General features: G+C 47.2%; 1 protein-coding gene across 1 annotated transcript in view; it reads left to right on the forward strand.

Annotated features, from left to right (window-relative positions):
* Positions 1-10,946: 10,946 nt before the first annotated feature.
* Positions 10,947-27,361, forward strand: part of LOC138788401 (aldo-keto reductase family 1 member D1-like) — a 28,815-nt gene continuing 12,400 nt past the window's right edge. Inside the window, exon 1 of the mRNA XM_069966239.1 lies at positions 10,947-11,079. Coding sequence (XP_069822340.1) covers positions 10,987-11,079 — 93 coding nt within the window. The 5' untranslated portion in view covers positions 10,947-10,986. The remainder of the gene's footprint in view (positions 11,080-27,361) is intronic.

A 27,361-nucleotide genomic window follows, 5' to 3' on the forward strand; every position in this document is an offset into this window, starting at 1 on the left:
CATTGTATATATCAATCTGCTCAGCTACTTTTGCTTTACAACATGCTGCTAGAAGACCGGATTAAACGTTTAAAGTGACAGATCCCCTTTAAGAAATCTCATTAGTGAAAGGCCCCTTTAAGAAGCTGATGCTTGGAGTCTGGTTTGCAGAGTGTGAGGTTTCCCCTGGAGCGAAGGCCATGGATTAGTCACTGTCAGTACGAGGTTGCTGATTGTGAAGGATGAGTTGACATCGGGGGGTTGTGACCACGTTTCATAACAATCAGGACGTGGCGGTCACATGATGTTCTCAATCTGTACATTGTTCCCTAAAATCACAATGGGGCCCCTGAGTAGTAATTTCACAACAGCTGAAACTCATCATAGAAGACGGCTGACTGCTCCAGGCAGGATACCCCCACAATCCTATCCCAATGCCAGTTTCTTCCATTAGATGAAACTCAAGCCGATCCGGTTGGTTTTTTTTTTTTACCTGTCCAGTCTTGTGTTTCTCCTGAGATAACTAGTGTCAGATGTGTCTGGAAGATCCTGATCCCCACGGAAGAGTCAAGCTGTTATTTGGAAAAACTAAATATTTCATTGGAATCACTGTCAGGAATTAAAGGGGAAGTCCGGTGAATTTTTCTTCTTTCAAAAGTTATATAGTTACATAGATTTGTACTCCAGAGGGGGAAAAAAACAACAGATCAAACGGTGTCAGAAAGTTATACAGATTTGAAAAAAAAAAAATTCTATTTAAAAATCTCCAGTCTTCCAGTACTTATCAGCTGCTGTATGTCCTACAGGAAGTGGTGTATTCTTTCCAGTCTGACACAGTGATCTCTGCTGCCACCTCTGTCCATGTCAGGAACTGTCCAAAGCAGCAGCAAATCCCCATAGAAAACCTCTCCTGCTCTGGACAGTTCCTGACATGGACAGAGGTGGCAGCAGAGAGCACTGTGTCAGACTGGAAAGAATACACCACTTCCTGCAGGACATACAGCAGTTGATAAGTACTGGAAGAATGGAGATTTTTAAATAGAAGTAAATTACAAATCTGTATAACTTTCCGACACCAGTTGAATTTCTTTTCACCGGAGTTCCCCTTTAACATATAATATCACAAAATAAGTCATTCTGCGTGATATTATACGACACCGCACAGGGGTATTCCGTGTTACAACATAAGATTCGGTTTCACAAAAAAGTCGTTCCCTGTTCAAACATTGGCTCGGGGTTACTATGGCTGATGTGCTAAACTTTTGGCTCCAACTGCTTCAGAACCGCGGCAATTGTGACACAGCGATGACCCAGGATGGCCCAGATTCACCAGTTTGTCTGAGGACAAACATTTTTGAGAAGAGTAAGACTAGACAGACTGTCTAGTCTAAGTTTACACTCAACATGCCGTCACAAAAAGTATGTTTGTTGTACATTATATTCCCCGTTACAAACAAGTCCTTCCATTTCATTATATTGGGGCTGATTTACTAACGTGTTCCTTTTGGTGCGGTGTCCCACCACGGGTGTTGCTATTGGTTACACCCCTCGCAAACGCCTGTACTTCTTGTAAGTGGTGATGTAGTAGTGATAAAGTTTCGCCACAAGGTGTCGCTATTGTAAGTATGTGTCGCTATTGTAAGTATGTGTTGCTGCACAGCTGAAGGATGGAAAGGGTTACAGGGATCTGTGAACCTATGAGAGTATCTTTTTCTTCTGTCCTATCAGCTCTCACTTTACTTCTTCACCCATTCTCAGCGCACCTTGCAGGGAGCTGTAGATAGGAAATCACATGGATAGAGGAAGTGTATAAGTCTTTTGTATTGGACTCTGTAGGGGAAGGACACAAGCTGGAACGCTCCCTACAGTGGTTCCTTGGGGCCCTGGCCCTCTGCCAGGTCCCCAGCCTTCGTATGAGGTCTTTTGTCACTAGACTCTGTAGAGCTAGGACGCACCGAACAGTTTCTCTTCAAGTAACCTCACTCAGCACTATGCAGTGTTAAAACTCTTACAGGAGAGGACAAGTCAGAGATCATCTCAACCCACGCCGTGGACTAGGAGAGTCACAGTGCAGGACAGTATCCACAAAGGCAGAAAGCTAGGAACTGATCCGGATAAAGCAAAGTTGCTAGAAGCCTATGAACTCTATCTCGCGACGCGGTTGTCAGCAGTAAACCCTCAGCATTCCGCTCATCCCAGGTAACAGGGTCTGGGGCTTGTGTCACCCTCTAGGACGGGTCCCCCGACACTGGTAGGGCAACAGGTGGTTCATTCCGACAAGAGTCGATGCATGGGCACAAGTATTCTCTCTCAAGTATTCTTATATTTCTACTTCATCCTCCAACATCCCAGCAGAGTACAGTACTACTTGGGTTGGGACTCTCACAACATCCTCCTCTCTGATTCTTCTGTATACCTCTCAACAAGCAACCCAGTCAGCACGACTGTACTCCTCGCTATACTCCTATCACAGATCTGGATCCTGAACTATTAAGTGTTTTATCAAGTTTAACGTTTTCTGTCAATGCAAAGCTGTATGTTCTGCTGCACACAAGTATCTTCAGAGTAAAGAGATTTTATTTATGGTAAAGAGACTCTGTGATTCTTCATCCCGCACCGACACAGTGTACACACTCTCCTTGGGACATCTCCCCTTTCTGTGGGTGGCAGTGCCAATAGTCCGGGTGGGTCATTACACCACTCCGGCCCACCGTGACTATAACCCAAGGGACCCCGTAGCAGCCCGGCAGGTCACTGACCCCAGGGCAACAAGGTGTAACCAGCCCTCTAAAACAAAAGCAGGTGTGTCCCACATTCACATTTATATTTTGGCATTATTTTGGGGTTCAACGTTTTTCTTGTGATTTTTCTTGTATATACCCATGTGCCCAACCGGCACTGACGTCACGACAGAACACCCTAGGGTCCGGCTACATCTTGGCCAACCACCATAGAGCTGGCATCACACTCCACCACCTAGCAAGTGACCGGCCGTACCACCTCCATACTAACACGGGGGTGGCACACCACATTAGTAAATTATCAGGTTTTGTCCATTTCCCCCGCTGGTTTGGTGTTCCGACATCGTTACTATAGGTGTACCACACAGTTTTTCCAACAACCCATTAAACCCGTTATTTTTGTCCAAAAACCAGCCAAGTGGGTGTGTCATGGGTGTGTTGTGGGTGTGTCATTGGCATGTCATGGGTGTGTTATGGGTGTTTTATGGGTGTGTTGTGGGTGTGTCATGGGTGGTTTGTGGGTGTGTTATGGGTGTGTCATTGGTGTTTTGTGGGTGTGTCATGGTTTTTTTTTTTTGGGGGGTGTTGTGGGTGTGTCATTGGTGTTTTGTGAGTGTGTCATGTTTTTTTTTTGGGTGTGTTGTGGGTGTGTCATGGGTGTGTTGTGGGTGTATCATGGGTGTGTTGTGAGTGTGTCATGTTTTTTTTTTTGGGGGGGGTTGTGGGTGTGTCATAGGTGTGGTTCAGGGAAGAAACAGAGTGCTGCACCTCACACCTATGGCTGATACTAGTGCCGCTAGGCTAAATAAAAAACACATCAGAATTCTGTATGTGAATTGATCAAGCCATACTGCCCCATGTACCTCGTGCCGGTATCTGATACACATGGGTCCCTACACTAAGTCCACACCGTGCCAGTCAGTGGCCACCAACCCCGCAGGCGTGCACAGTCAGGGAACGGGGGCCATGGGACGGCCCTGCGACCCCCATGCCACAGGACCAGACCCAAAAACACCACACCAGAACCCGGCCAGCACCGCCGGCGGAGAAGGTCGCCCCCAGGCAGCACAAGTCTGGATAAGGAATTACACTCACCATAGCGGCAGCAAACAGAATGGGAAAAAACAGGAGGGATTAAAACCATGTGCACTCAGGTTTGTTTCTCTCTTTTCTCCGTGTTTTGCACTCCTCCTGGTGAGACCCACATGACCGCAATTAGCAGGAGACACCTGAGTGCACATGGTTTTAATCCCTCCTGTTTTTTCCCATTCTGTTTGCTGCAGCTATGGTGAGTGTAATTCCTTATCCAGACTTGTGCTGCTTGGGGGCGACCTTCTCCGCCGGCGGTGCTGGCCGGGTTCTGGTGTGGTGTTTTTGGGTCTGGTCCTGTGGCATGGGGGTCGCAGGGCCGTCCCATGGCCCCCGTTCCCTGGCTGTGCACGCCTGCGGGGTTGGTGGCCACTGACTGGCACAGTGTGGACTTAGTGTAGGGACCCATGTGTATCAGATACCGGCACGAGGTACATGGGGCAGTATGGCTTGATCAATTCATACACAAAATTCTGATGTGTTTTTTATTTAGCCTAGCGGCACTAGTATCAGCTATAGGTGTGATGTGCAGCACTCTGTTTCTTCCCTGAACCGCATTTTGTGTCATAGTTGTGTTGTGGGTTTGTCATGGGTGTGTTGTGGGTGTGTCATGGGTGTGTTGTGGGTTTGTCATGGGTGTTTTGTGGGTGTGTTATTGGTGTTTTGTGAGTGGGTCATGGGTGTGTTATGAGCGTGTCGTGAGTGTGTTATGGGCGTGTTGTGGGTGTGTTGTGGGTGTGTCATGGTTTTTTTGGGGGGGGTTGTGGGTGTGTCATAGGTGTGTTGTGGGTTTGTCATGGGTGTTTTGTGGGTGTGTTATGGGTGTTTTGTGAGTGTGTCATGGGTGTGTTATGAGTAGGTCATGGGTGTGTTATGAGCGTGTCGTGAGTGTGTTATGGGCGTGTCGTGGGTGTGTTATGGGCGTGTTGTGGGTGTGTTGTGGGTGTGTCATGGTTTTTTTGGGGGGGGTTGTGGGTGTGTTGTGGGTTTGTCATGGGTGTTTTGTGGGTGTGTTATGGGTGTTTTGTCGGTGGGTCATGGGTGTGTTATGGGTAGGTCATGGGTGTGTTATGAGCCTGTCGTGAGTGTGTTATGGGCGTGTCGTGGGTGTGTTATGGGCGTGTTGTGGGTGTGTCCTTTAAACCCGCCACAATCAACAGATTTACTAAGCAAACTGTTTTTTTTTACGGGTTTTCTATTCTAAAAACCATCCACTTCTAGGCTGGGTTCACACTACGTATATTTCAGTCAGTATTGTAGTCCTCATATTGCAACCAAAACCAGGAGTGGATTAAAAACACAGAAAGGCTCTGTTCACACAATGTTGAAATTGAGTGGATGGCCGCCATATAACAGTAAATAACTGCCATTATTTCAATATAACAGCCGTTGTTTTAAAATAACAGCAAATATTTGCCATTAAATGACGGCCATCCACTCAATTACAACATTGTGTGAACAGAGCCTTTCTGTGTTTTTAATCCACTCCTGGTTTTGGTTGCAAAATACTGACTGAAATATACATATACTGACTGAAATATACGTAGTGTGAACATAGCCCTAGAGTGTCAGGATGGTCAGGTTTTTACTAAGGACGTGCGCCACATGAATGAATTTGACCCGAAAAAACCGACACAGCAGCCGACAGCAGGTCAGTTCCTACGCTCGGTCTGCCACTATAAAACCCTCACAAATCTCCCTTCCCTTTTTATATTTTGTCCCCCCAAAAATTCTTTCTATGTTATATAATATTCTGGATCATAAAAGTTCATTCTGTTCTTACAACATTGTACAGTAACAGCTCGGTGTCCGAACATAATCAGGGGAGGTAACTGATAAGAGTGATCTATTGCTGGGCTGACCGTTACTGAGGTGTTCGGACACCATGGTTACAGGAGCGGGGATCCCTGTCATTATGAGGGGAATCCCTGCTCCTTCACAGTAAGTAGTGGTGCACAATGTCTTTACACTCTGTGGGCCGAGCGCGCTGCACCCATGGAGGGTAAGAACCTATTACACACATTAACATTGTTCCCTATGGGACCACACAGCTCCGTTCTGGAACTGCCCGGTTCTAGAACAGTCTTCCAGAAGCCATTGTGTTCAAGAACAGATATATTACTGTATTGTGTATGACAAAAATATCATCTGTTCTGTTACATTCTGTTCTATAACGTTGTGTCACAGAAAGGTCACATGTTACAGCATCACAGCCCCACCACATTACATTCTGCCCCACCACATCACATTCTGCCCCACCACATCACATTCTGCCCCACCACATCACATACTGCCCCACCACATCACATTCAGCCCCACCACATCACATACTGCCCCACCACATCACATTCTGCCCCACCACATCACATACTGCCCCACCACATCACATTCTGCCCCACCACATCACATTCTGCCCCACCACATCACATTCTGCCCCACCACATCACATTCTGCCCCACCACATCACATTCTGCCCCACCACATTACATTCTGCCCCACCACATCACATTCTGCCCCACCACATCACATTCTGCCCCACCACATCACATACTGCCCCACCACATCACATACTGCCCCACCACATCACATTCTGCCCCACCACATCACATACTGCCCCACCACATCACATACTGCCCCACCACATCACATTCTGCCCCACCACATCACATTCTGCCCCACCACATCACATTCTGCCCCACCACATCACATACTGCCCCACCACATCACATTCTGCCCCACCACATCACATACTGCCCCACCACATCACATACTGCCCCACCACATCACATTCTGCCCCTGTTTTTGTTATATTCTTCGCCTGCTACATATTAAAAGTTATAGAGATTTGTAATTTATTTCTATTAAAAAATCTCCAGTCTACCAGTACTTATGAGCTGCTGTATGTCCTGCAGAAAGTGGTCTATAACACAGTGCTCTCTGTCCATGTCAGGAACTGTCCAGAGCATGCCGCTTATCTCTATGGATTTTCTTCTGTAAGTACAGGTGAGCAGCAGTATATAGATGCCGCTTATCTCTATCAATGTTTCCCTGTAGGTACAGGTGAGCAGCGGTATATAGATGCCGCTTATCTCTATGGATTTTCTTCTGTAAGTACAGGTGAGCAGCAGTATATAGATGCCGCTTATCTCTATCAATGTTTCCCTGTAGGTACAGGTGAGCAGCGGTATATAGATGCCGCTTATCTCTATGGATGTTCTTCTGTAAGTACAGGTGAGCAGCAGTATATAGATGCCGCTTATCTCTATGGATTTTCTTCTGTAGGTACAGTTGAGCAGCAGTATATAGATGCCGCTTATCTCTATTGATGTTTCCCTGTAGGTACAGGTGAGCAGCAGTATATAGATGCCGCTTATCTCTATCGATGTTCTCCTGTAGGTACAGATGAGCAGCAGTATATAGATGCCGCTTATCTCTATGGATGTTCTTCTGTAAGTACAGGTGAGCAGCAGTATATAGATGCCGCTTATCTCTATGGATGTTCTTCTGTAAGTACAGGTGAGCAGCAGTATATAGATGCCGCTTATCTCTATGGATGTTCTTCTGTAAGTACAGGTGAGCAGCAGTATATAGATGCCGCTTATCTCTATGGATTTTCTTCTGTAGGTACAGGTGAGCAGCAGTATATAGATGCCGCTTATCTCTATGGATTTTCTTCTGTAGGTACAGGTGAGCAGCAGTATATAGATGCCGCTTATCTCTATGGATCTTCTTCTGTAAGTACAGGTGAGCAGCAGTATATAGATGCCGCTTATTTCTATCAATGTTTCCCTGTAGGTACAGGTGAGCAGCGGTATATAGATGCCGCTTATCTCTATGGATGTTCTTCTGTAAGTACAGGTGAGCAGCAGTATATAGATGCCGCTTATCTCTATGGATGTTTCTCTGTAGGTACAGGAGAGCAGCAGTATATAGATGCCACTTATCTCTATGGATCTTCTTCTGTAGGTACAGGTGAGCAGCAGTATATAGATGCCGCTTATCTCTATGGATGTTCTTCTGTAGGTACAGGTGAGCAGCAGTATATAGATGCCGCTTATCTCTATGGATTTTCTTCTGTAGGTACAGGAGAGCAGTAGTATATAGATGCCGCTTATCTCTATGGATGTTCTCCTGTAGGTACATGAGAGCAGCAGTATACAGATGCCGCTTATCTCTATGGATTTTCTTCTGTAAGTACAGGTGAGCAGCAGTATATAGATGCCGCTTATCTCTATGGATGTTCTCCTGTAGGTACAGGTGAGCAGCAGTATATAGATGCCGCTTATCTCTATGGATGTTTCTCTGTAGGTACAGGAGAGCAGCAGTATATAGATGCCACTTATCTCTATGGATCTTCTTCTGTAGGTACAGGTGAGCAGCAGTATATAGATGCCGCTTATCTCTATGGATTTTCTTCTGTAGGTACAGGTGAGCAGCAGTATATAGATGCCGCTTATCTCTATCAATGTTTCCCTGTAGGTACAGGTGAGCAGCAGTATATAGATGCCGCTTATCTCTATGGATTTTCTTCTGTAAGTACAGGTGAGCAGCAGTATATAGATGCCGCTTATCTCTATCAATGTTTCCCTGTAGGTACAGGTGAGCAGCGGTATATAGATGCCGCTTATCTCTATGGATGTTCTTCTGTAAGTACAGGTGAGCAGCAGTATATAGATGCCGCTTATCTCTATGGATGTTCTCCTGTAGGTACAGGTGAGCAGCAGTATATAGATGCCGCTTATCTCTATGGACGTTCTCCTGTAGGTACAGGTGAGCAGCAGTATATAGATGCCGCTTATCTCTATGGATGTTCTCCTGTAGGTACAGGTGAGCAGCAGTATATAGATGCCGCTTATCTCTATGGATGTTCTCCTGTAGGTACAGATGAGCAGCAGTATATAGATGCTGATTATCTCTATGGATGTTCTTCTGTAGGTACAGGTGAGCAGCAGTATATAGATGCCGCTTATCTCTATGGATGTTCTTCTGTAAGTACAGGTGAGCGGCAGTATATAGATGCCGCTTATCTCTATGGATGTTCTCCTGTAGGTACAGGTGAGCAGCAGTATATAGATGCCGCTTATCTCTATGGATGTTCTCCTGTAGGTACAGGTGAGCAGCAGTATATAGATGCCGCTTATCTCTATGGATGTTCTCCTGTAGGTACAGGTGAGCAGCAGTATATAGATGCCGCTTATCTCTATGGATGTTCTCCTTTAGGTACAGGTGAGCAGCAGTATATAGATGCCGCTTATCTCTATGGATGTTCTCCTGTAGGTACAGGTGAGCAGCAGTATATAGATGCCGCTTATCTCTATGGATGTTCTCCTGTAGGTACAGATGAGCAGCAGTATATAGATGCTGATTATCTCTATGGATGTTCTTCTGTAGGTACAGGTGAGCAGCAGTATATAGATGCCGCTTATCTCTATGGATGTTCTTCTGTAAGTACAGGTGAGCGGCAGTATATAGATGCCGCTTATCTCTATGGATGTTCTCCTGTAGGTACAGGTGAGCAGCAGTATATAGATGCCGCTTATCTCTATGGATGTTCTCCTGTAGGTACAGGTGAGCAGCAGTATATAGATGCCGCTTATCTCTATGGATGTTCTCCTGTAGGTACAGGTGAGCAGCAGTATATAGATGCCGCTTATCTCTATGGATGTTCTCCTGTAGGTACAGATGAGCAGCAGTATATAGATGCTGATTATCTCTATGGATGTTCTTCTGTAGGTACAGGTGAGCAGCAGTATATAGATGCCGCTTATCTCTATGGATGTTCTTCTGTAAGTACAGGTGAGCGGCAGTATATAGATGCCGCTTATCTCTATCGATGTTTCCCTGTAGGTACAGGTGAGCAGCAGTATATAGATGCCGCTTATCTCTATGGATGTTCTCCTGTAGGTACAGGTGAGCAGCAGTATATAGATGCCGCTTATCTCTATGGATGTTCTCCTGTAGGTACAGGAGGTGAGCAGCAGTATATAGATGCCGCTTATCTCTATCGATGTTTCCCTGTAGGTACAGGTGAGCAGCAGTATATAGATGCCGCTTATCTCTATGGATGTTCTCCTGTATGTACAGGTGAGCAGCAGTATATAGATGCCGCTTATTGGATGCGCAAGGAGGTCACCAATCTGAGAGCAGGAAGAATCCTAAAAAATTGGAAACCTCCTTTAATATCAGAAAACTTTAATAAATCTCCGCAAAGTCCCCTCCACCTGCGTCTATAGGAAGTCGCTAGCGACAATAGAGGCGCACAGAATGGCGCACTGATACCCAGTCCCCGATCATTGTGCGACCGATCAGCCCCAGTCTCCGGGGGTGCAGCTCCTGTCCCCAGTCTCCGGGGGTGCAGCTCCTGTCCCCAGTCTCCGGGGGTGCAGCTCCTGTCCCCAGTCTCCGGGGGTGCAGCTCCTGTCCCCAGTCTCCGGGGGTGCAGCTCCTGTCCCCAGTCTCCGGGGGTGCAGCTCCTGTCCCCAGTCTCCGGGGGTGCAGCTCCTGTCCCCAGTCTCCGGGGGTGCAGCTCCTGTCCCCAGTCTCCGGGGGTGCAGCTCCTGTCCCCAGTCTCCGGGGGTGCAGCTCCTGTCCCCAGTCTCCGGGGGTGCAGCTCCTGTCCCTAGTGCCCGGGGGTGCAGCTCCTGTCCCCAGTCTCCTGGGGTGCAGCTCCTGTCTCCAGTCTCTGGGGATGCAGCTCCTGTCCCCGGTGCCCGGGGGTGCAGCTCCTCTCCCTAGTGCCCGGGGGTGCAGCTCCTCTCCCTAGTGCCCGGGGGTGCAGCTCCTGTCCCCGGTGCCCGGGGGTGCAGCTCCTGTCCCCGGTGCCCGGGGGTGCAGCGGCCGGTCCTGTCCCCGGTGCCCGGGGGTGCAGCGGCCGGTCCTGTCCCCGGTGCCCGGGGGTGCAGCTCCTGTCCCCAGTCTCCGGGGGTGCAGCTCCTCTCCCTAGTGCCCGGGGGTGCAGCGGCCGGTCCTGTCCCCGGTGCCCGGGGGTGCAGCTCCTGTCCCCAGTCTCCGGGGGTGCAGCTCCTCTCCCTAGTGCCCGGGGGTGCAGCGGCCGGTCCTGTCCCCGGTGCCCGGGGGTGCAGCCCTCCTCCCGGTGTGGTCTCCTCCCCCTCCCGCCCCCCTCCTCAGCGCCACTTATGAGTTGCCGGTGCGCGGTGTCACTCTGGATCGCAGCAGCATGGAGCTGAGCGCCGAGCAGCACCGCATCCCCCTGAGCGACGGCAACAGCATCCCGGTCCTGGGGCTCGGTACCTACTCCTCCCCGGCCACGGTCAGTGCCATAGCCGAGAATATAGATAATAATAGACATCCCGGGACTGATGGAAACTCTGCGGCTGTAACCGGACTGCTTCTGTTCTATCACTGGTACTGCCATACTGGTACTGCTGCTATACTGGTACTGCCATACTGGTACTGCTGCTATACTGGTACTGCCATACTGGTACTGCTGCTATACTGGTACTGCTATACTGGTACTGCTGCTGTACTGGTACTGCTGCTATACTGGTACTGCTGCTATACTGGTACTACTACTATACTGGTACTGCTGCTATACTGGTACTACTATACTGGTACTGCCATACTGGTACTGCTGCTATACTGGTACTGCTGCTATACTGGTACTGCTGCTATACTGGTACTGCTATACTGGTACTGCTGCTATACTGGTACTGCCATACTGGTACTGCTGCTATACTGGTACTGCCATACTGGTACTGCTGCTGTACTGGTACTGCTGCTATACTGGTACTGCTGCTATACTGGTACTACTACTATACTGGTACTGCTGCTATACTGGTACTGCTGCTATACTGGTACTACTATACTGGTACTACTGCTATACTGGTACTGCTGCTATACTGGTACTGCTGCTATACTGGTACTACTACTATACTGGTACTGCTGCTATACTGGTACTGCTGCTATACTGGTACTACTACTATACTGGTACTGCTGCTATACTGGTACTGCTGCTATACTGGTACTACTACTATACTGGTACTGCTGCTATACTGGTACTGCTGCTATACTGGTACTGCTGCTATACTGGTACTACTACTATACTGGTACTGCTGCTATACTGGTACTGCTGCTATACTGGTACTGCTGCCATACTGGCACCACTACTACTATACTGATACTACCTGATAACCTGACTGCTTCTGTTCTATCACTGGTACTACTACTATACTGACACTACTACTATACTGATACTACCTGATAACCTGACTGCTTCTGTTCTATCACTGGTACTGCTATATTGGTACTACTACTATACTGGCACTACTACTATGCTGGTACTACTACTATACTGATACTACCTGATAACCTAACTGCTTCTGTTCTATTACTGGTACTACACCTATACTGGCACTACTACTGCTATACTGGTACTACTGCTATACTGGCACTACTACTATACTGATACTACCTGATAACCTGACTGCTTAGTACTACTACTAATATACTGGTACTACTACTACTGCTATACTGGCACCACTACTACTATACTGATACTACCTGATAACCTGACTGCTTCTGTTCTATCACTGGTACTACTATTATACTGGTACTACTGCTATACTGGTACTACTACTACTATACTGACCCAACTGCTATACTGGCACTACTACTACTATTACTATACTGATACTACCTGATAACCTGAATGCTGTTACTATCTAAAAATACTGGTACTACTTCTGCTATACTGGTACTACTACTATCCTGGCTACTACTATACTGGTACTGTCCCTACACTTCTGCTACTATTATTAGAGTGCTGGTAATGTTATAAATAATTCAATTACTCTTGTAATATTTCTACTCCTGGTACTGCTGTTATTATATTGGTATTACTGGTTTACCTCTCTCACAGCCTCTATCCTGGTATAACTTTAAATTCTACTACCTGCGTTATGGGTACTGCTTATACTCCTGCTACTACTGCTTTACTGATACTATTACTGCTACACCCCTGGTAATATTACTGGTACTACTGTTTTACTGATGATACTACTACTGCTATACTCCTGGTAATATTACTGATACTACTACTGCTATACCCCTGGTAATATTACTGATACTACTACTGCTATACCCCTGGTAATATTACTGATACTACTACTGCTATACTCCTGGTAATATTACTGATACTACTACTGCTATACCCCTGGTAATATTACTGATACTACTACTGCTATACTCCTGGTAATATTACTGATACTACTACTGCTATACTCCTGGTAATATTACTGATACTACTACTGCAATACTCCTGGTATTATTACTGATACTACTACTGCTATACTCCTGGTAATATTACTGATACTACTACTGCTATACTCCTGGTAATATTACTGATACTACTACTGCTATACTCCTGGTAATATTACTGATACTACTACTGCTATACTCCTGGTAATATTACTGATACTACTACTGCTATACTCCTGGTAATATTACTGATACTACTACTGCTATACTCCTGGTAATATTACTGATACTACTACTGCTATACTCCTGGTAATATTACTGATACTACTACTGCTATACTCCTGGTAATATTACTGATACTACTACTGCAATACTCCTGGTATTATTACTGATACTACTACTGCTATACTCCTGGTATTATTACTGATACTACTACTGCTATACCCCTGGTAATATTACTGATACTACAACTGCTTCTTCTACTTCTTCTGCTTCTTCTTCCAGCCATTCTTCTGCAATTTATACAGCTTGAACCGCTTTACGCACAGACTCCATTCAAACTGTGTTTCGAAGCCCTCGGCGGTGACAGGTGTGCTATCTATTTTTGGATTTGATTGGATTTGTAATTTTTAAGAAATTTATGTTTAAAGACCCCTAATTTCCCATAGGAAATAATGGCCCATTGGTCATTGCCTTACAACATCCACACAGTCACATGTCCACTATTGACCAATAGAAGGGGTAGAAGATGGAAGCTCCTTAACGATTTTGTCTCACTGACATGAGTAAGATTGTCATGGTAACCGAGCAATGTTCTTTAAGTAGCAGAGTTCAGTCAGTAAAGTAGCAGAGCTGAGCCAGCCATGTAGCAGAGCCTATACCTGCACTACGTAGCAGAGCTGAGCCAGCCATGTAGCAGAGCCGATACCCACACTACGTAGCAGAGCTGAGCTAGCCGTGTAGCAGAGCGATACCCGCACTACATAGCAGAGCTGAGCGAGCGGTGTAGCAGAGCCGATACCCGCACTACGTAGCAGAGCTGAGCCAGCGGTGTAGCAGAGCCGATACCCACACTACGTAGCAGAGCTGAGCTAGACGTGTAGCAGAGCTAATACCCACACTATGTAGCAGAGCTGAGCCAGACGTGTAGCAGAGCCGATACCCGCACTACGTAGCAGAGCGGAGCCAGCGGTGTAGCAGAGCCGATACCCGCACTACGTAGCAGAGCTGAGCTAGACGCGTAGCAGAGCCAATACCTGCACTACGTAGCAGAGTTGAGGCAGCCATGTAGCAGAGCCGATACCCGCACTATGTGGCAGAGCTGAGTACGTAAAGTAGCAGAGCTGAGTCAGTAAAGTAGCAGAGCCGATACCTGCATGATACAGCAGAGCTAAATAAGTGAAGTAGCAGAGGTACCAAAGTCACTCTTAAAGGGGCATTACATAAGTCGCACTTAAAAACACGGTACCAAAGTAGCTCTGAAAAGCACAGTACCAAAGTCACTCTTAAAGGGACAGTACCCAAGCCACTCTTAAAGGAACAGTACCCAAGTCACTCTTAAAGGGATAGTACCCAAGTCACTCTTAAAGGGATAGTACCCAAGTCACTCTTAAAAGGACGGTACCAAAGTCACTGTTAAAGGGACGGTACCCAAGTCACTGTTAAAGGGACATACCCAAGTCACTCTTAAAGGGACAGTACCCAAGTCACTCTTAAAGAGACAGTACCCAAGTCACTCTTAAAGGGACAGTACCCAAGTCACTGTTAAAGGGACATACCCAAGTCACTCTTAAAGGAACAGAACCCAAGTCACTATTAAAGGGATGGTACCCAAGTCACTCTTAAAGGGACAGTACCCAAGTCACTCTTAAAGAGACAGTACCCAAGTCACTCTTAAAGGGACAGTACCCAAGTCACTGTTAAAGGGATGGTACCCAAGTCACTCTTTAAGGGACATACCAAAGTCACTCTTAAAAGGGCGGTACCCAAGTCACTCTTAAAGGGACAGTACCCAAGTCACTATTAAAGGGATGGTACCCAAGTCACTCTTAAAGAAACATACCAAAGTCACTCTTAAATGGACGGTACCCAAGTCACTCTTAAAGGGACGGTACCCAAGTCACTCTTAAAGGGGTTGTCCGGCGAAAAAAAATTATTCACAGAATAACACACATTACAAAGTTATACAACTTTGTAATGTATGTTATGTCTGTGAATGGCCCCCTTCCCCGTGTTTCCCCCCACCCACGCTAGACCCGGAAGTGTGGTGCATTATACTCACCGCATGTCGTGTCGTCCACGGTCTCCGATCGTCAGCAGTGACGTCTTCTTCGGGAGCTTGGCGGATCTTCCCGAGTGCCGGCCGCCCTCTGCAGCGTCATCCGAAGCTCAGCCGCGATTGGCTGAGCATAACTGTGCTCAGCCAATCGCGGCTGAGCGGCTGATGACGCGGCCACGTCATCAGCTGCTCAGCCGCGATTGGCTGAGCACAGTTATGCTCAGCCAATCGCGGCTGAGCTTCGGATGACGCTGCAGAGGGCGGCCGGCACTCGGGAAGATCCGCCAAGCTCCCGAAGAAGACGTCACTGCTGACGATCGGAGACCGTGGTCGGCACGCGACAGGTAATGTATAGCGCACCACACTTCCGGGTAAACGGGTGGGGGTGGTGGGACACGGGGAATTGGCCATTCACAGACATAACATACATTACAAAGTTGTATAACTTTGTAATGTGTGTTATTCTGTGAATAATTTTTTTTCGCCGGACAACCCCTTTAAAGGGATGGTACCCAAGTCACTCTTAAAGAAACATACCAAAGTCACTCTTAAAGGGACGGTACCCAAGTCACTGTTAAAGGGACGGTACCCAAGTCACTCTTAAAGGGACGGTACCCAAGTCACTCTTAAAAGGACAATACTCAAGTCACTCTTAAAGGGCCGGTACATAAGTCACTCTTAAAGGAACAGTAATAAAGTTGTTCTTAAAGGGCCAGGGTCAAAGTCACTCTTTAAGGGACATCACTATAGTTACTCTTCAAAGGATGGTACCTAAGTCTCTTTTAAAGGGACAGTACTTAAGCTGGTCTTTTTTTTTTTTAATAAATTGTTTATTTTAAAAGTTTTTAAGTAATACAACACAAGGAGTAAACCCGGAGATAATCCAGGTAACAAGGGCCTCAAGGCCTGTATAACTTATACATAGATCATAGAACCGCCATGCTGCGTCAGGTCAGCAAATAAACATCAACTTTCCAACTGGGGAAAAATAAGACAAGGACAAGACCACGACAGGCAGTACTTGGCTAACAGACATTTTTCAGTGGTTAATATGGAAGGAGCAGTCTGGCTGAGGACCTCGGCATAGTATTAGGTGGGACATTAAGAATATAGGTCACTGGGTCCAGGGGTAATACTCTACCCAGTACCGCTGCTAATAAACCTTGTATTCCGGGCACTCCGGGAAGATGTGCTGTAGGGTCCCCACCGCCCCCAGACATCTCCAGCATACTGAAGGGGCGTCAGGGTAAAGCCAATGGAGGAACTCAGGGGTATGATACCAAAAGAACAGTATTTTATATTGGTTCTCCCTAAAAGAGATGCAAGAGGACACTTAAGCTGGTCTTAAAGGGACAGAATATAGGTCACTCAAAGCATTCGCACCAAAGTCGCTGTTAAAGGGAGGGTATCAAGGGTTAAAGTTTCTCTTAAAGGGAAGTCACTGTTAAAGGGGAGCTCTTTTTCAAGCACTATGTATTTCCCTGGAAGTGCAAATCTAGTTACCTCCATATTATCCCTGTAAGGCTGTGCCCTCCCTATTACTCCCCCTATTATTCCTCTATCCTGACTACTCCTGCAGCATTCATACCGCCAGTGTATTATACTACCCCAGGAGAGCTGTAATACCCCGTATACCTGCACAGTACCCTATTACCTCACAGCTACTCTGCTTCTTCTATAATACTATGTGTATCTCTTATTTATACCCTCATCACATGACCTGATACAATGTCTCCATCTGGGCTGAGCCCGTATCCCCTGTATCCCCCCTATCCTCCGTATCCCCTGTATCCCCCCTATCCCCTGTATCCTCCGTATCCCCTGTATCCCCCGTATCCTCCGTATCCCCCGTATCCCCCATATCCTCCGTATTCCCTGTATCCCCCCTATCCCCTGTATCCTCCATATCCCCCGTATGCTCCGTATCCCCTGTATCCTCCGTATCTCCTGTATCCCCCTATCTTCCGTATCCCCTGTATTCCCGTATCCCCTGTATCCTCCGTATCTCCTGTATCCCCCCTATTTTCCGTATCCCCTGTATCCCCCATATCCCCTGTATGCTCCGTATTCCCTGTATCCCCCATATCCTCCGTATCCCTTCTATCCTCCGTATCTCCTGTATCCCCCCTATCTTCCGTATCCCCCATATCCCCTGTATGCTCCGTATTCCCTGTATCCCCCATATCCTCCGTATCCCCTGTATCCCCCATATCCTCCGTATCCCCCATATCCTCCGTATCTCCTGTATCCCCCCTATCTTCCGTATCCCCTGTATGCTCCGTATTCCCTGTATCCCCCATATCCTCTGTTTCCCCTGTATCCTCCGTATCCCCTGTATACCCCCTATCCTCCGTATCCCCTGTATGCTCCGTATCCCCTGTATCCCCATATCCTCCGTATCCCCTGTATGCTCCGTATCCCCTGTATCCCCCGTATCCCCTGTATGCTCCGTATCTCCTGTATCCCCCATATCCCCTGTATCCCCCATATCCTCCGTATTCCCTGTATCCCCCATATCCTCCGTATCCCCCATATCCTCCGTATCCCATGTATCCTCCGTATCTCCTGTATCCCCCCTATCTTCCGTATCCCCTGTATGTTCCGTATTCCCTGTATCCCCCATATCCTCTGTTTCCCCTGTATCCTCCGTATCCCTTGTATCCTCCGTATCTCCTGTATCCCCCCTATCTTCCGTATCCCCTGTATCCCCCATATCCCCTGTATGCTCCGTATTCCCTGTATCCCCCATATCCTCCGTATCCCCTGTATTCCCTATATCCTCCGTATCTCCTGTATCCCCCCTATCTTCCATATCCCCTGTATGCTCCGTATTCCCTGTATCCCCCATATCCTCTGTTTCCCCTGTATCCTCCGTATCTCCTGTATCCCCCCCTATCCTCCGTATCCCCTGTATGCTCCGTATCTCCTGTATCCCCTGTATCCTCCATATCCCCTGTATCCCCCGTATCCCCCATATCCTCCTTATTCCCTGTATCCCCCATATCCTCCGTATCCCCTGTATCCCCCATATCCTCCGTATCCCCTGTATCCTCCGTATCTCCTGTATCCCCATCTTCCGTATCCCCTGTATGCTCCGTATTCCCTGTATCCCCCATATCCTCTGTTTCCCCTGTATCCTCCGTATCTTCTGTATCCCCCCTATTCTCCGTATCCCCTGTATCCTCCGTATCCCCCCTATCCTCCGTATCTCCTGTATCCCCCGTATCCTCCATACACCTATTATAGTGGATTACACGCAGTACTCGGCAGCTGTGTGCCTACAGATGGTCTGTGCCTCCAGCACTTCATGTATCATTACTCCCCCCCTTCCTCCTCCTCCTCCTCTTCACATGACTTCTGTATACAGACCAGGCAGCTCTTACAATACAATATAGAGGAATTCTCGGGGGTCTATAGGGATAAGGGGGTAACATGGTACCCCAACTCTGCAGAATGGGATAATCTGTAAATAATACTGCTATACTACTGTTACATAGGGAGCATTGCCTATAGCCAGGTCCTGGGCCGTCATATAAGTGCTGAATATCTCGGACTATACATATGACTAGGCATGTGTGCTCAGTGCCAGGCGGCTGCCAACAAGGTATATAGATACAGGGCTAGGCCATTATCTCCCCACCTTAAAGGGATTGTTCACCAAAATCTTTCTTCTTTCAAATCAACCGGCGTCAGAAAGTGCCAGAGATGTGTAATTTACTTCTATTAAATAAATCTCCAGTCTTCCATTACTTATCAGCTGCTGTATGTCCTGCAGGAAGTGGTGTATTCTCTCCAGTCTGACACAGCGCTCTCTGCTGCCACCTCTGTCCAGAGCAGCAGCAAAAACCCATAGAAAACCTCTGCTGCTCTGGACAGTTCCTGACATGGACAGAGGTGGCAGCAGAGAGCACTGTGTCAGACTGGAAAGAATACACCACTTCCTGCAGGGCATACAGCAGCTGATAAGTACTGGAAGAAATTTTTTAATAGAAGTAAATTAAAAATCACTGGCACCAGTTGATTTGCCTATGAGTGTATATATACTGTATATATATCGCCACTCACTGCCCTCACTAGGACACCTCTCCTTTCCATCCTCTATACTGTGGTCAGTATGAAGCCGGCTGCTGCAGTCAGTGTGTGCAAATATTTTTGTTTGCCCGACACCCGTCCCAGTAGTTTCCAGTTCTCTACCTAAATACCTTGTGAGAAGAATGGTTAATGAATACAGTCTCTGTATGGCGCTGAGTCATATAAATAAAGTGTAATGGTAACATTGAGCAAAGGTCTCGCCACGGTCGTAAAATCGAATCAGATATTCCCTCCATGGTCTCACCTGGACGGGACGTACTTTGGAAGGGTGCGAGCGAATGGGCAAATAAAGTTATTACCTGCTGGGGTGAAGTTGTTCCCAACCCCCCCGCCTGTGAGGTGGAAGAGGTTCTTCTGTATTCAGCATTTTTTTTTCTAGTCCAGATGTGACTAATTTCCACTTTTTTACGTCCCCCCCCCCCCCAATTATTATTATTCTGCTGATTTGAATTTTTCTTTTTTTTTTTCTTCACGGTTTAAATTTTTTTTTAATATTCTTTAAAATATCAAAAACAGATACGAATAATGCAAACTTAAAAGGAACAGTTTAAGGGTACGTTCACACTTACCAGATCCGCTGCGTATTGTCTGCTGCGGATCCGCAGCAGATTTCATTTAAATAACTGAACACAGCATCAAATCTGCTGCAGATCTGCTGCGGATCCTGTAGGTGTGAACGCACCCTAAGGCTATGTTCACACAACGTTAGGCTATGTTCACACAACGTAAAACTGCGGCCGTAGTTCTCGCTGCAGAAATACGGCCGTAGTTTTGCGGTGCGTAACAAAGCCTTATGTGCAATGGGATCCCGGCCGGAGCGTACACAAATAGTATACACTCCGGCCGGAATCCCATGTGGCGCCGGAAAAAACTGACAGGTCAGTTTTCTGCGGCCGGAATTCAGTGAATTCCGGCCGCAGAAAGCCCTGTCAGTTCAAACAGTGAAGCGAGCGGCTCCGGCCACTGTGGGCTATGGTAAGCTCTGATGCGGGCGCGCGCTGATGCGCCCGCATCAGAGCTCTGCGGCCGGAAAGATCACCCGGCCGGTACTTAAGTACCGGCTGAGATGATCCGGCCAGAGACAGAATTTATTAAAAAAGTTTACATTTGGGGGGAATTTTTGGGGGGAATTTTTTGAAGCCTTCGGGGGAAAAAAAAAGTTTAAAATATTAGTGCAAATGAATAATTGCTCGGAGTGTTTTTTTTTCCTTTGTAGAGTTTCCACATTTTGAGGCCGTGACCACACCGCGTCGTTTTGTGGACGTCTTTTTTTGGATGGCCGTCATTTTGCCCCCAACAACAGTTTTTTAAAATACTGATCACGTCTTTTTGTGGCCATTTGACGGATGTTTTTATTGAGAGCTGTAATTTTGCACCCAAATAACGACCGTTCTTTTGAAATATTTCCCCCCCCTCCGTAAAATGTTTTTTTCTTTGTAAATTTTTCACATTTTGAGGCCGCGACCACATCGCGTCTTTTTCTAGTCGTTGTTTTTGGACGGTCCTCATTTTGCATTCAAATAATGACTGTTGTTTTAAAATACTACTGTGTTTTGTTTTTTTATTAAGAGAGTTTTCACATTTTGAGGCCTTGACCATTTTTGTGGCCGTTTGACGGATGTGATTTTGCACCCAGATAACATCACTTATTTCAAATTCCACAAATACTAACCATTGTTTTGACATATAGGCGGTTAATTGTGGCCGTTCAAAAAAAGTGGCCGTCAAACGGGCAAAAAAAAAGACGTGGTGTGGTGGGGGCATAATGGCATAGTGACGTAGGACCGTCTCCAGGACTGATGTCATCCAGGTTTTCTACAGACCATATTTTACACAGAGCTTATTGGCTGATTAGTGATCATGTGGTAACCCAGGGGTGCTAGGTGGAACGTGCAAGGGCAGATGTTGCTTGGAGTGGTATATGCCCCCCCGGATCCCAACAACGCATGTGTTAAAGGTATAGTCCCTGTGGTGTGGTGTACAGAAACAATACGCAGACTCCAGAATAAACTTAAACAGGTTAATACTTGTAGTTCTCTTAAAGGTTTTCTTAAAGCTTCAGTCCAGTAAAAGTAGCCTGAGAGTTGGCTTGAGAGTCCCTGATGACACTTGAGGATACTTAGGAATACTTGAATGACTGGAAATCCTCGAGTTACTGCTTGCAGCAATTTTGAGTTTTGATAAGAATAGTCTTAGTTTGATAATGTCTCTTTAGAGGTGGATTGTTTAGTTGCTTGACTTGAAGACCAGGGGGACCACCTTAAGGGGGACCTATCCCATTAGTACTGTACTCTACGCAAAGTGGCTCTAATAACCTTGGAGTTAGTGGCGATATACTTTAATAAATACCTGTACTCACGGCTATGACTGATCCGCCTAATGCTGGTCAAGGGCACCGAGTGACACATCCAGTAATACAGGATCTACTTAAGGGTTCTCTGTTAAGTTCTGGCAAGGTGCAGCAGGTAAACCAGCTTTATGGTACCCTAGGGAGGAAAAGCAGACATGGTAGCACATACATATACTTATAACTGATCCTTCTGCTCCTCAGCACTATATACTACTAACAATCCGCTGAGTGAAGCCCCTGGTGAAGTTTACACGGCTTAAAGAGAAGAATCAGGAGAGCCCCTTGGCCTGGATAGGATTCGGATAGCAGTGGCACTTGGGTTCTGGGCTGATCTGCTTGTTGTGACCTGTGATGGCAGTACCTGAGTGATCCAGTGATTGTTTACGCAGATGAGGATGCTGGAGCTTTTTTATAGACCATGTAAACGAGGAACCTATCCACAAGATTGCCCATAACGCTATAACCAGGAGTAGAGCCTAGCTGTATATGCATCTGACCTGCCTTTCGTTCTCCTGTGTATGGTGACCTTAGAGAGTCCATGTGAATTCTGCTTCCCATTGTTTTCAGTCGGACGCCCCACCATGGTTCACACTGTGACATGGTGCACGCATGGGTTAGCAATGAGGCCACACTGCAGATGACCCCATGGCTGAATATACAGTATAGATGGTGCAAACCCTAAAGGCCCTATTCCACGGAACGATTATCGTCCGTATTCGGCCGATATCGGGCGCTACGGACGATAATTGTCCCGTGGAATAAGAGTGCAACGATCAGCCGACATCATTCATGTCGGCTGATCGTTGCAGTCGCTTGTTTTTCAACATGTTGAAAAACAAGCGACTGATATAGCAGCGATCTGCTGCTGTCGCTCAGTTGAATAGGAGTGTCGGCAGCAGACGCTGCTGTATCCTATGGGCTGCCCGGACGATCTAGCGATCACCTGGGCAGCCGCCCTGCAGCTCCCCGCCGCCCCCTCCCGCACTCACCCGCTCGCTGCAGCCGCGTTGAATAGCGGCGGCAGCGAGCGGGGAACGAGGAGCAAACGAGCGCACGTTTGCTCCTCTGACGACCCGTGTAATAGGCCCATAAGAGTTACTCCTCGAGAAGAGCGTATGTAATACAGGTGGAGACTTGTAGGCCATTCATGCTTCACTGAGAATTCCCGGCAGGATATGCACAGATAGATGGGTAACGTCTAGAGATGAGAGACACAAATACTTAGTACCAGATACCGACACCTTAGAGGGACATGGACGATATAGGGTTAAAGTCTTTTTAGCAGCATATTTGGATGCACAGTATTTTTGAAGTCACTGGTCACTTTCCCAAGAAACCAAGTACATAAATTACTCAAAAAGAGAAGAAGCAGGAGAGGGCAATTTATAAATTGTGATCTTCTTTATTTCAGTGTTCAATAAAAAGCACACGGGACATACTGGCCTAATTCAACAGGACGCCAGCACTGCGATGTATACAGGCAACAGCTGGTTCGCGCATGCGCGCTTCTTCAGGGTCTGAAGAAGCACACATGCGCGCAAACCAGCTGTTACCTGATTACATCGCAGTGCTGGCGTCCTCCTCCTCTTCTCTTTTCGAGCTAGAGATGAGAGAAATTCAAGCACGCTCAGATTTGTCCGAACCTGAACGTTCGCCATTTGATTACCGGTGGCTGGAGAAGTTGGATGTAGCCCAAAGGTTGCCTGGAAAACATGGATACAGCCATAGGCCATAGCCTGTATACATGTTTTCCAGGACTCCCTAGGGCTGCACCCAACTTCTGAAGCCACCGGTATTCAAATGCTGAGAGTTCAGGTTTGGTCGAATCCGAGTGTGTTTGAGGTTCATTGCTCTCTAGTAACGTTTTCTTCTGAGGAGTTTCTGGCCTGGCTTATTAAAATCTCCAGTCATGTTCTGAGGCTTCTTAAAGGAGCCATACACAGGTTAGGCCTTTAACATGTAGTCAGGCCAGGCCCGATCACAGAAACTCCACTGTCTATGGGGCTGTTGCCCACACCAACCAATCACAGACAGCTCTAGAAAAATGAAAGCTGCAAAGGGATTGGTTGCTATGGGCTATGGGGATCCTCATAACTCTGACGTGAAACCGATCTCTGCTGAGATTTGGGATCTAGGAATCTGGTTGCTATGGTGACCATGGCGACGGCTATAGGCATACATAAAGCTGGCGGCACATTGTACTCTGTGAGAATCTCTGATGGATATGTGACCGCCATGTCTGTGTGTCGGTGGAGCGGGCCTTGAATTCCGTTCGCCATGTATTGGTTTCCTCCCTTTGTGCTCCTGTCAGTCTGATGTTCCTCTCGGTTAATTTGCAATAATGAAAGTGACAATGGAGTCGGAGTTCACTGCAGCCGCGTTATGAATGGTCAGCTACTCCCGTTCAGCTCTTCCGCTCTCACATCGGGTCCGGAGGGTAAATATTTCAGGCATTTATCCTTCAATGGAGCCACAAAGTCTGTTGTCATGTCCAAGAATAGTGGCAGCCAGAGTACCCCTATAAACAATGCCTGAAAGAGTGCCCCCATAAAAGGGCCATCCAGAGTCCTCCATAAACAGTGCCTGATAGAGTGCCCTATAAGAGTGCCATCATGTTCTAGAGTGCTCCATAAACAGTGCCTAATAGAGTGCCCTATAAGAGTGCCATCATGTTCTAGAGTGCTCCATAAACAGTGCCTAATAGAGTGCCCTATAAGAGTGCCATCATGTTCTAGAGTGCTCCATAAACAGTGCCTAATAGAGTGCCCTATAAGAGTGCCATCATGTTCTAGAGTGCTCCATAAACAGTGTCTGATAGAGTGCCCTATAAGAGTGCCATCATGTTCTAGAGTGCTCCATAAACAGTGCCTAATAGAGTGCCCTATAAGAGTGCCATCATGTACCAGAGTGCTCCATAAACAGTGCCTGATAGAGTGCCCCATAACAGTGCCTTGATGAGATTTCCAGGCAGTGCTCCATGAACAGTGCCTGATTTACTGACATTGTAAATAGAGGCACCCCATCAGGCACTGTTTATAGGGGGACTCTGACTGACACCGTTAAGAGGCACTCTGTCAGCCACGGTTTAGGGAGAACTCTGGCACATCTTATGGCAACTATTGTATTTGGGGACTCTATTTGCCAGAGTTCTCTGTAAACTGTGTGTGACAGTGCCTTTTAATTATTAGTCTCTCTATAAAAAGTAGTATCTAGAGTGCCCCCATAATAATGCCTCCCCAAACAATACCAGACCGCTTGCATAAACAGTCCCTAATAGAGTGGCTCAATTTGGAATGGCAGTCATAGCCACCTATAAATTACCAGCTAGAGTGTCCCTTTAAATTATGCCTAATAGAGTGCCTCCATTAACAATATCAGAATCCCCCTATAAACACTGCCTGCTGGAGGGCCTCCATAAGAGTTCTTCAATGAACAGCGCCTGATAAGGTTCCTAAGGTAACAGTGTCAGTCGTTCTATCGGCCAATGTCTATGGGGGGGGGGCACTATTATGGAGGTACTATAGCAAACACTTCTTATAGGGCAGTCATGTCAAACTCTGGCCCGCGGGCCAAATCTCGCCCGCGGTGCCATTATTTTTGGCCCGCCGTGCTTTTCCATTGCTGTGTTAAATCTGGCCCTCCTGACGTTGCAGCCGATTATAATATGGGTGGTCCGGGTGGCCGCTCAGACCGCCTATATTATAATCTTGTAGGCTGCAGGCTACTATATAAGAGACTATTTTAGGGACTGGCTTCTACATAAGAGACTATTAGGGAGGGCTGGCTACTATATAAGAGACTGTGGGGGAGGGCTGGCTACTATATAAGAGACTGTGGGGGAGGGCTGGCTACTATATAAGAGACTGTGGGGGAGGGCTGGCTACTATATAAGAGACTGTGGGGGAGGGCTGGCTACTATATAAGAGACTGTGGGAGAGGGCTGGCTACTATATAAGAGACTATTGGGAGGGCTGGCTACTATATGAGAGACTATGGAGAGGGCTGGCTACTATATAAGAGACTATTGGGAGGGCTGGCTACTATATAAGAGACTATGGGGGAGGGCTGGCTACTATATAAGAGACTATGGGGGAGGGCTGGCTACTATATAAGAGACTATTGGGAGGGCTGGCTACTATATAAGAGACTGTGGGAGAGGGCTGGCTACTATATAAGAGACTATTAGAAGGGCTGGCTACTATATAAGAGACTATGGGGGAGGGCTGGCTAATATATAAGAGACTATGGGGGAGGGCTGGCTACTATATAAGAGACTATTAGAAGGGCTGGCTACTATATAAGACACTCTTGGGAGGGGGGCTGCTATATGGGACACTATCGGGGGGGTGGGGGGGGGGCTTGCTACTATATTGGGCACTATTAGGTGTGTGTTGGCTACTATATGGGTAGTAGGCCTGGCTAGTATGTGGGTCACTATTGGGGGGGGGGGGGGGGCTACTACATGGGGTACAATTATGAGATTACCTACTGCTTGAGTGATATATGTGGGGACCATTACTTTAGGATAGGCAGTGCCAGGAACGCCGCATGCCCTCTTCATTAAATATCATGGTTGGCCCGCGTCTTTGTCCCTGTGTATTAGAGTTTGACAGCCCTGTTCTTGGGTAATATGCTGTACTACTTTCCATATGGCACACCAGTACTACAGTGAGGGATTTGAGGCTCGGGGATCCCTGTTGCGGTCAGATTTATAAGCTGGGAGACATCTTCTGTACGCTTCTCTATGCCAGGAACCAGCTTCCCGCTCTCCCGGCCTTCCCATATTAACATTTATGTTCCTGTTCACATTAATGGAGCTTGGCTTCCCTCCCTTCATGTTCGGAGAGTTCCTCCGAGTCCTGAAGCGATGCTCTGTGCAGCCGGGACACTTAAGCCGGGGTGATGGTAGTTCATCTGTTCTTCCTTCCCAGCCCGGACGTCTTAAAGGCGGAACTATCACATTACTGGAAAAGCCGTACAAGCGTTTAGACAAGCCGCTGCCGTGTAGGAATCCTTGGCTGCCATCTGGCCGCTCCATCCTGGACGGCTTCCAGTGCGCACATTAGGGGGGCTTCTGCCCCCACTTGTGGACTATACAAGCCTGATCCTCTGCTTTTTTACACACCGCTATACTGTTACATCCTAAACGCCAGGAGACCACCCCGAGGGCAGCGCACGGGGGTCTATAGACCTATTGATAAGCGAGATCGGCATTTGTTTGTATTGGCTGTACAAGGTTGGGCCGCACTAATGATCACTGTATTGTTTATGCGGCCATTAATATTCATTGTTATCGGCCGCACGTCTCCTGTTCACATAGAGAAATGTGCGGCCGTTAGAGGTTTTACCGCCGCACATAAAATCAAATCAGCCGAACAGCCAGCGTTTTCCCGCTCATCCGCTGATCGGGAAAAGGATAGTGAAACTTGGGGTACAGGATAGTGACACTTGGGGTACAGGATAGTGAAACTTGGGGTACAGGATAGTGAAACTTGGGGTACAGGATAGTGAAACTTGGGGTACAGGATAGTGACACTTGGGGTACAGGATAGTGAAACTTGGGGTACAGGATAGTGAAACTTGGGGTACAGGATAGTAAGACTTAGAGTACAGGAT

Source organism: Dendropsophus ebraccatus, chromosome 1 (genome assembly GCF_027789765.1).
Source record: "Dendropsophus ebraccatus isolate aDenEbr1 chromosome 1, aDenEbr1.pat, whole genome shotgun sequence".
NCBI classification, from domain to species: domain Eukaryota; kingdom Metazoa; phylum Chordata; class Amphibia; order Anura; family Hylidae; genus Dendropsophus; species Dendropsophus ebraccatus.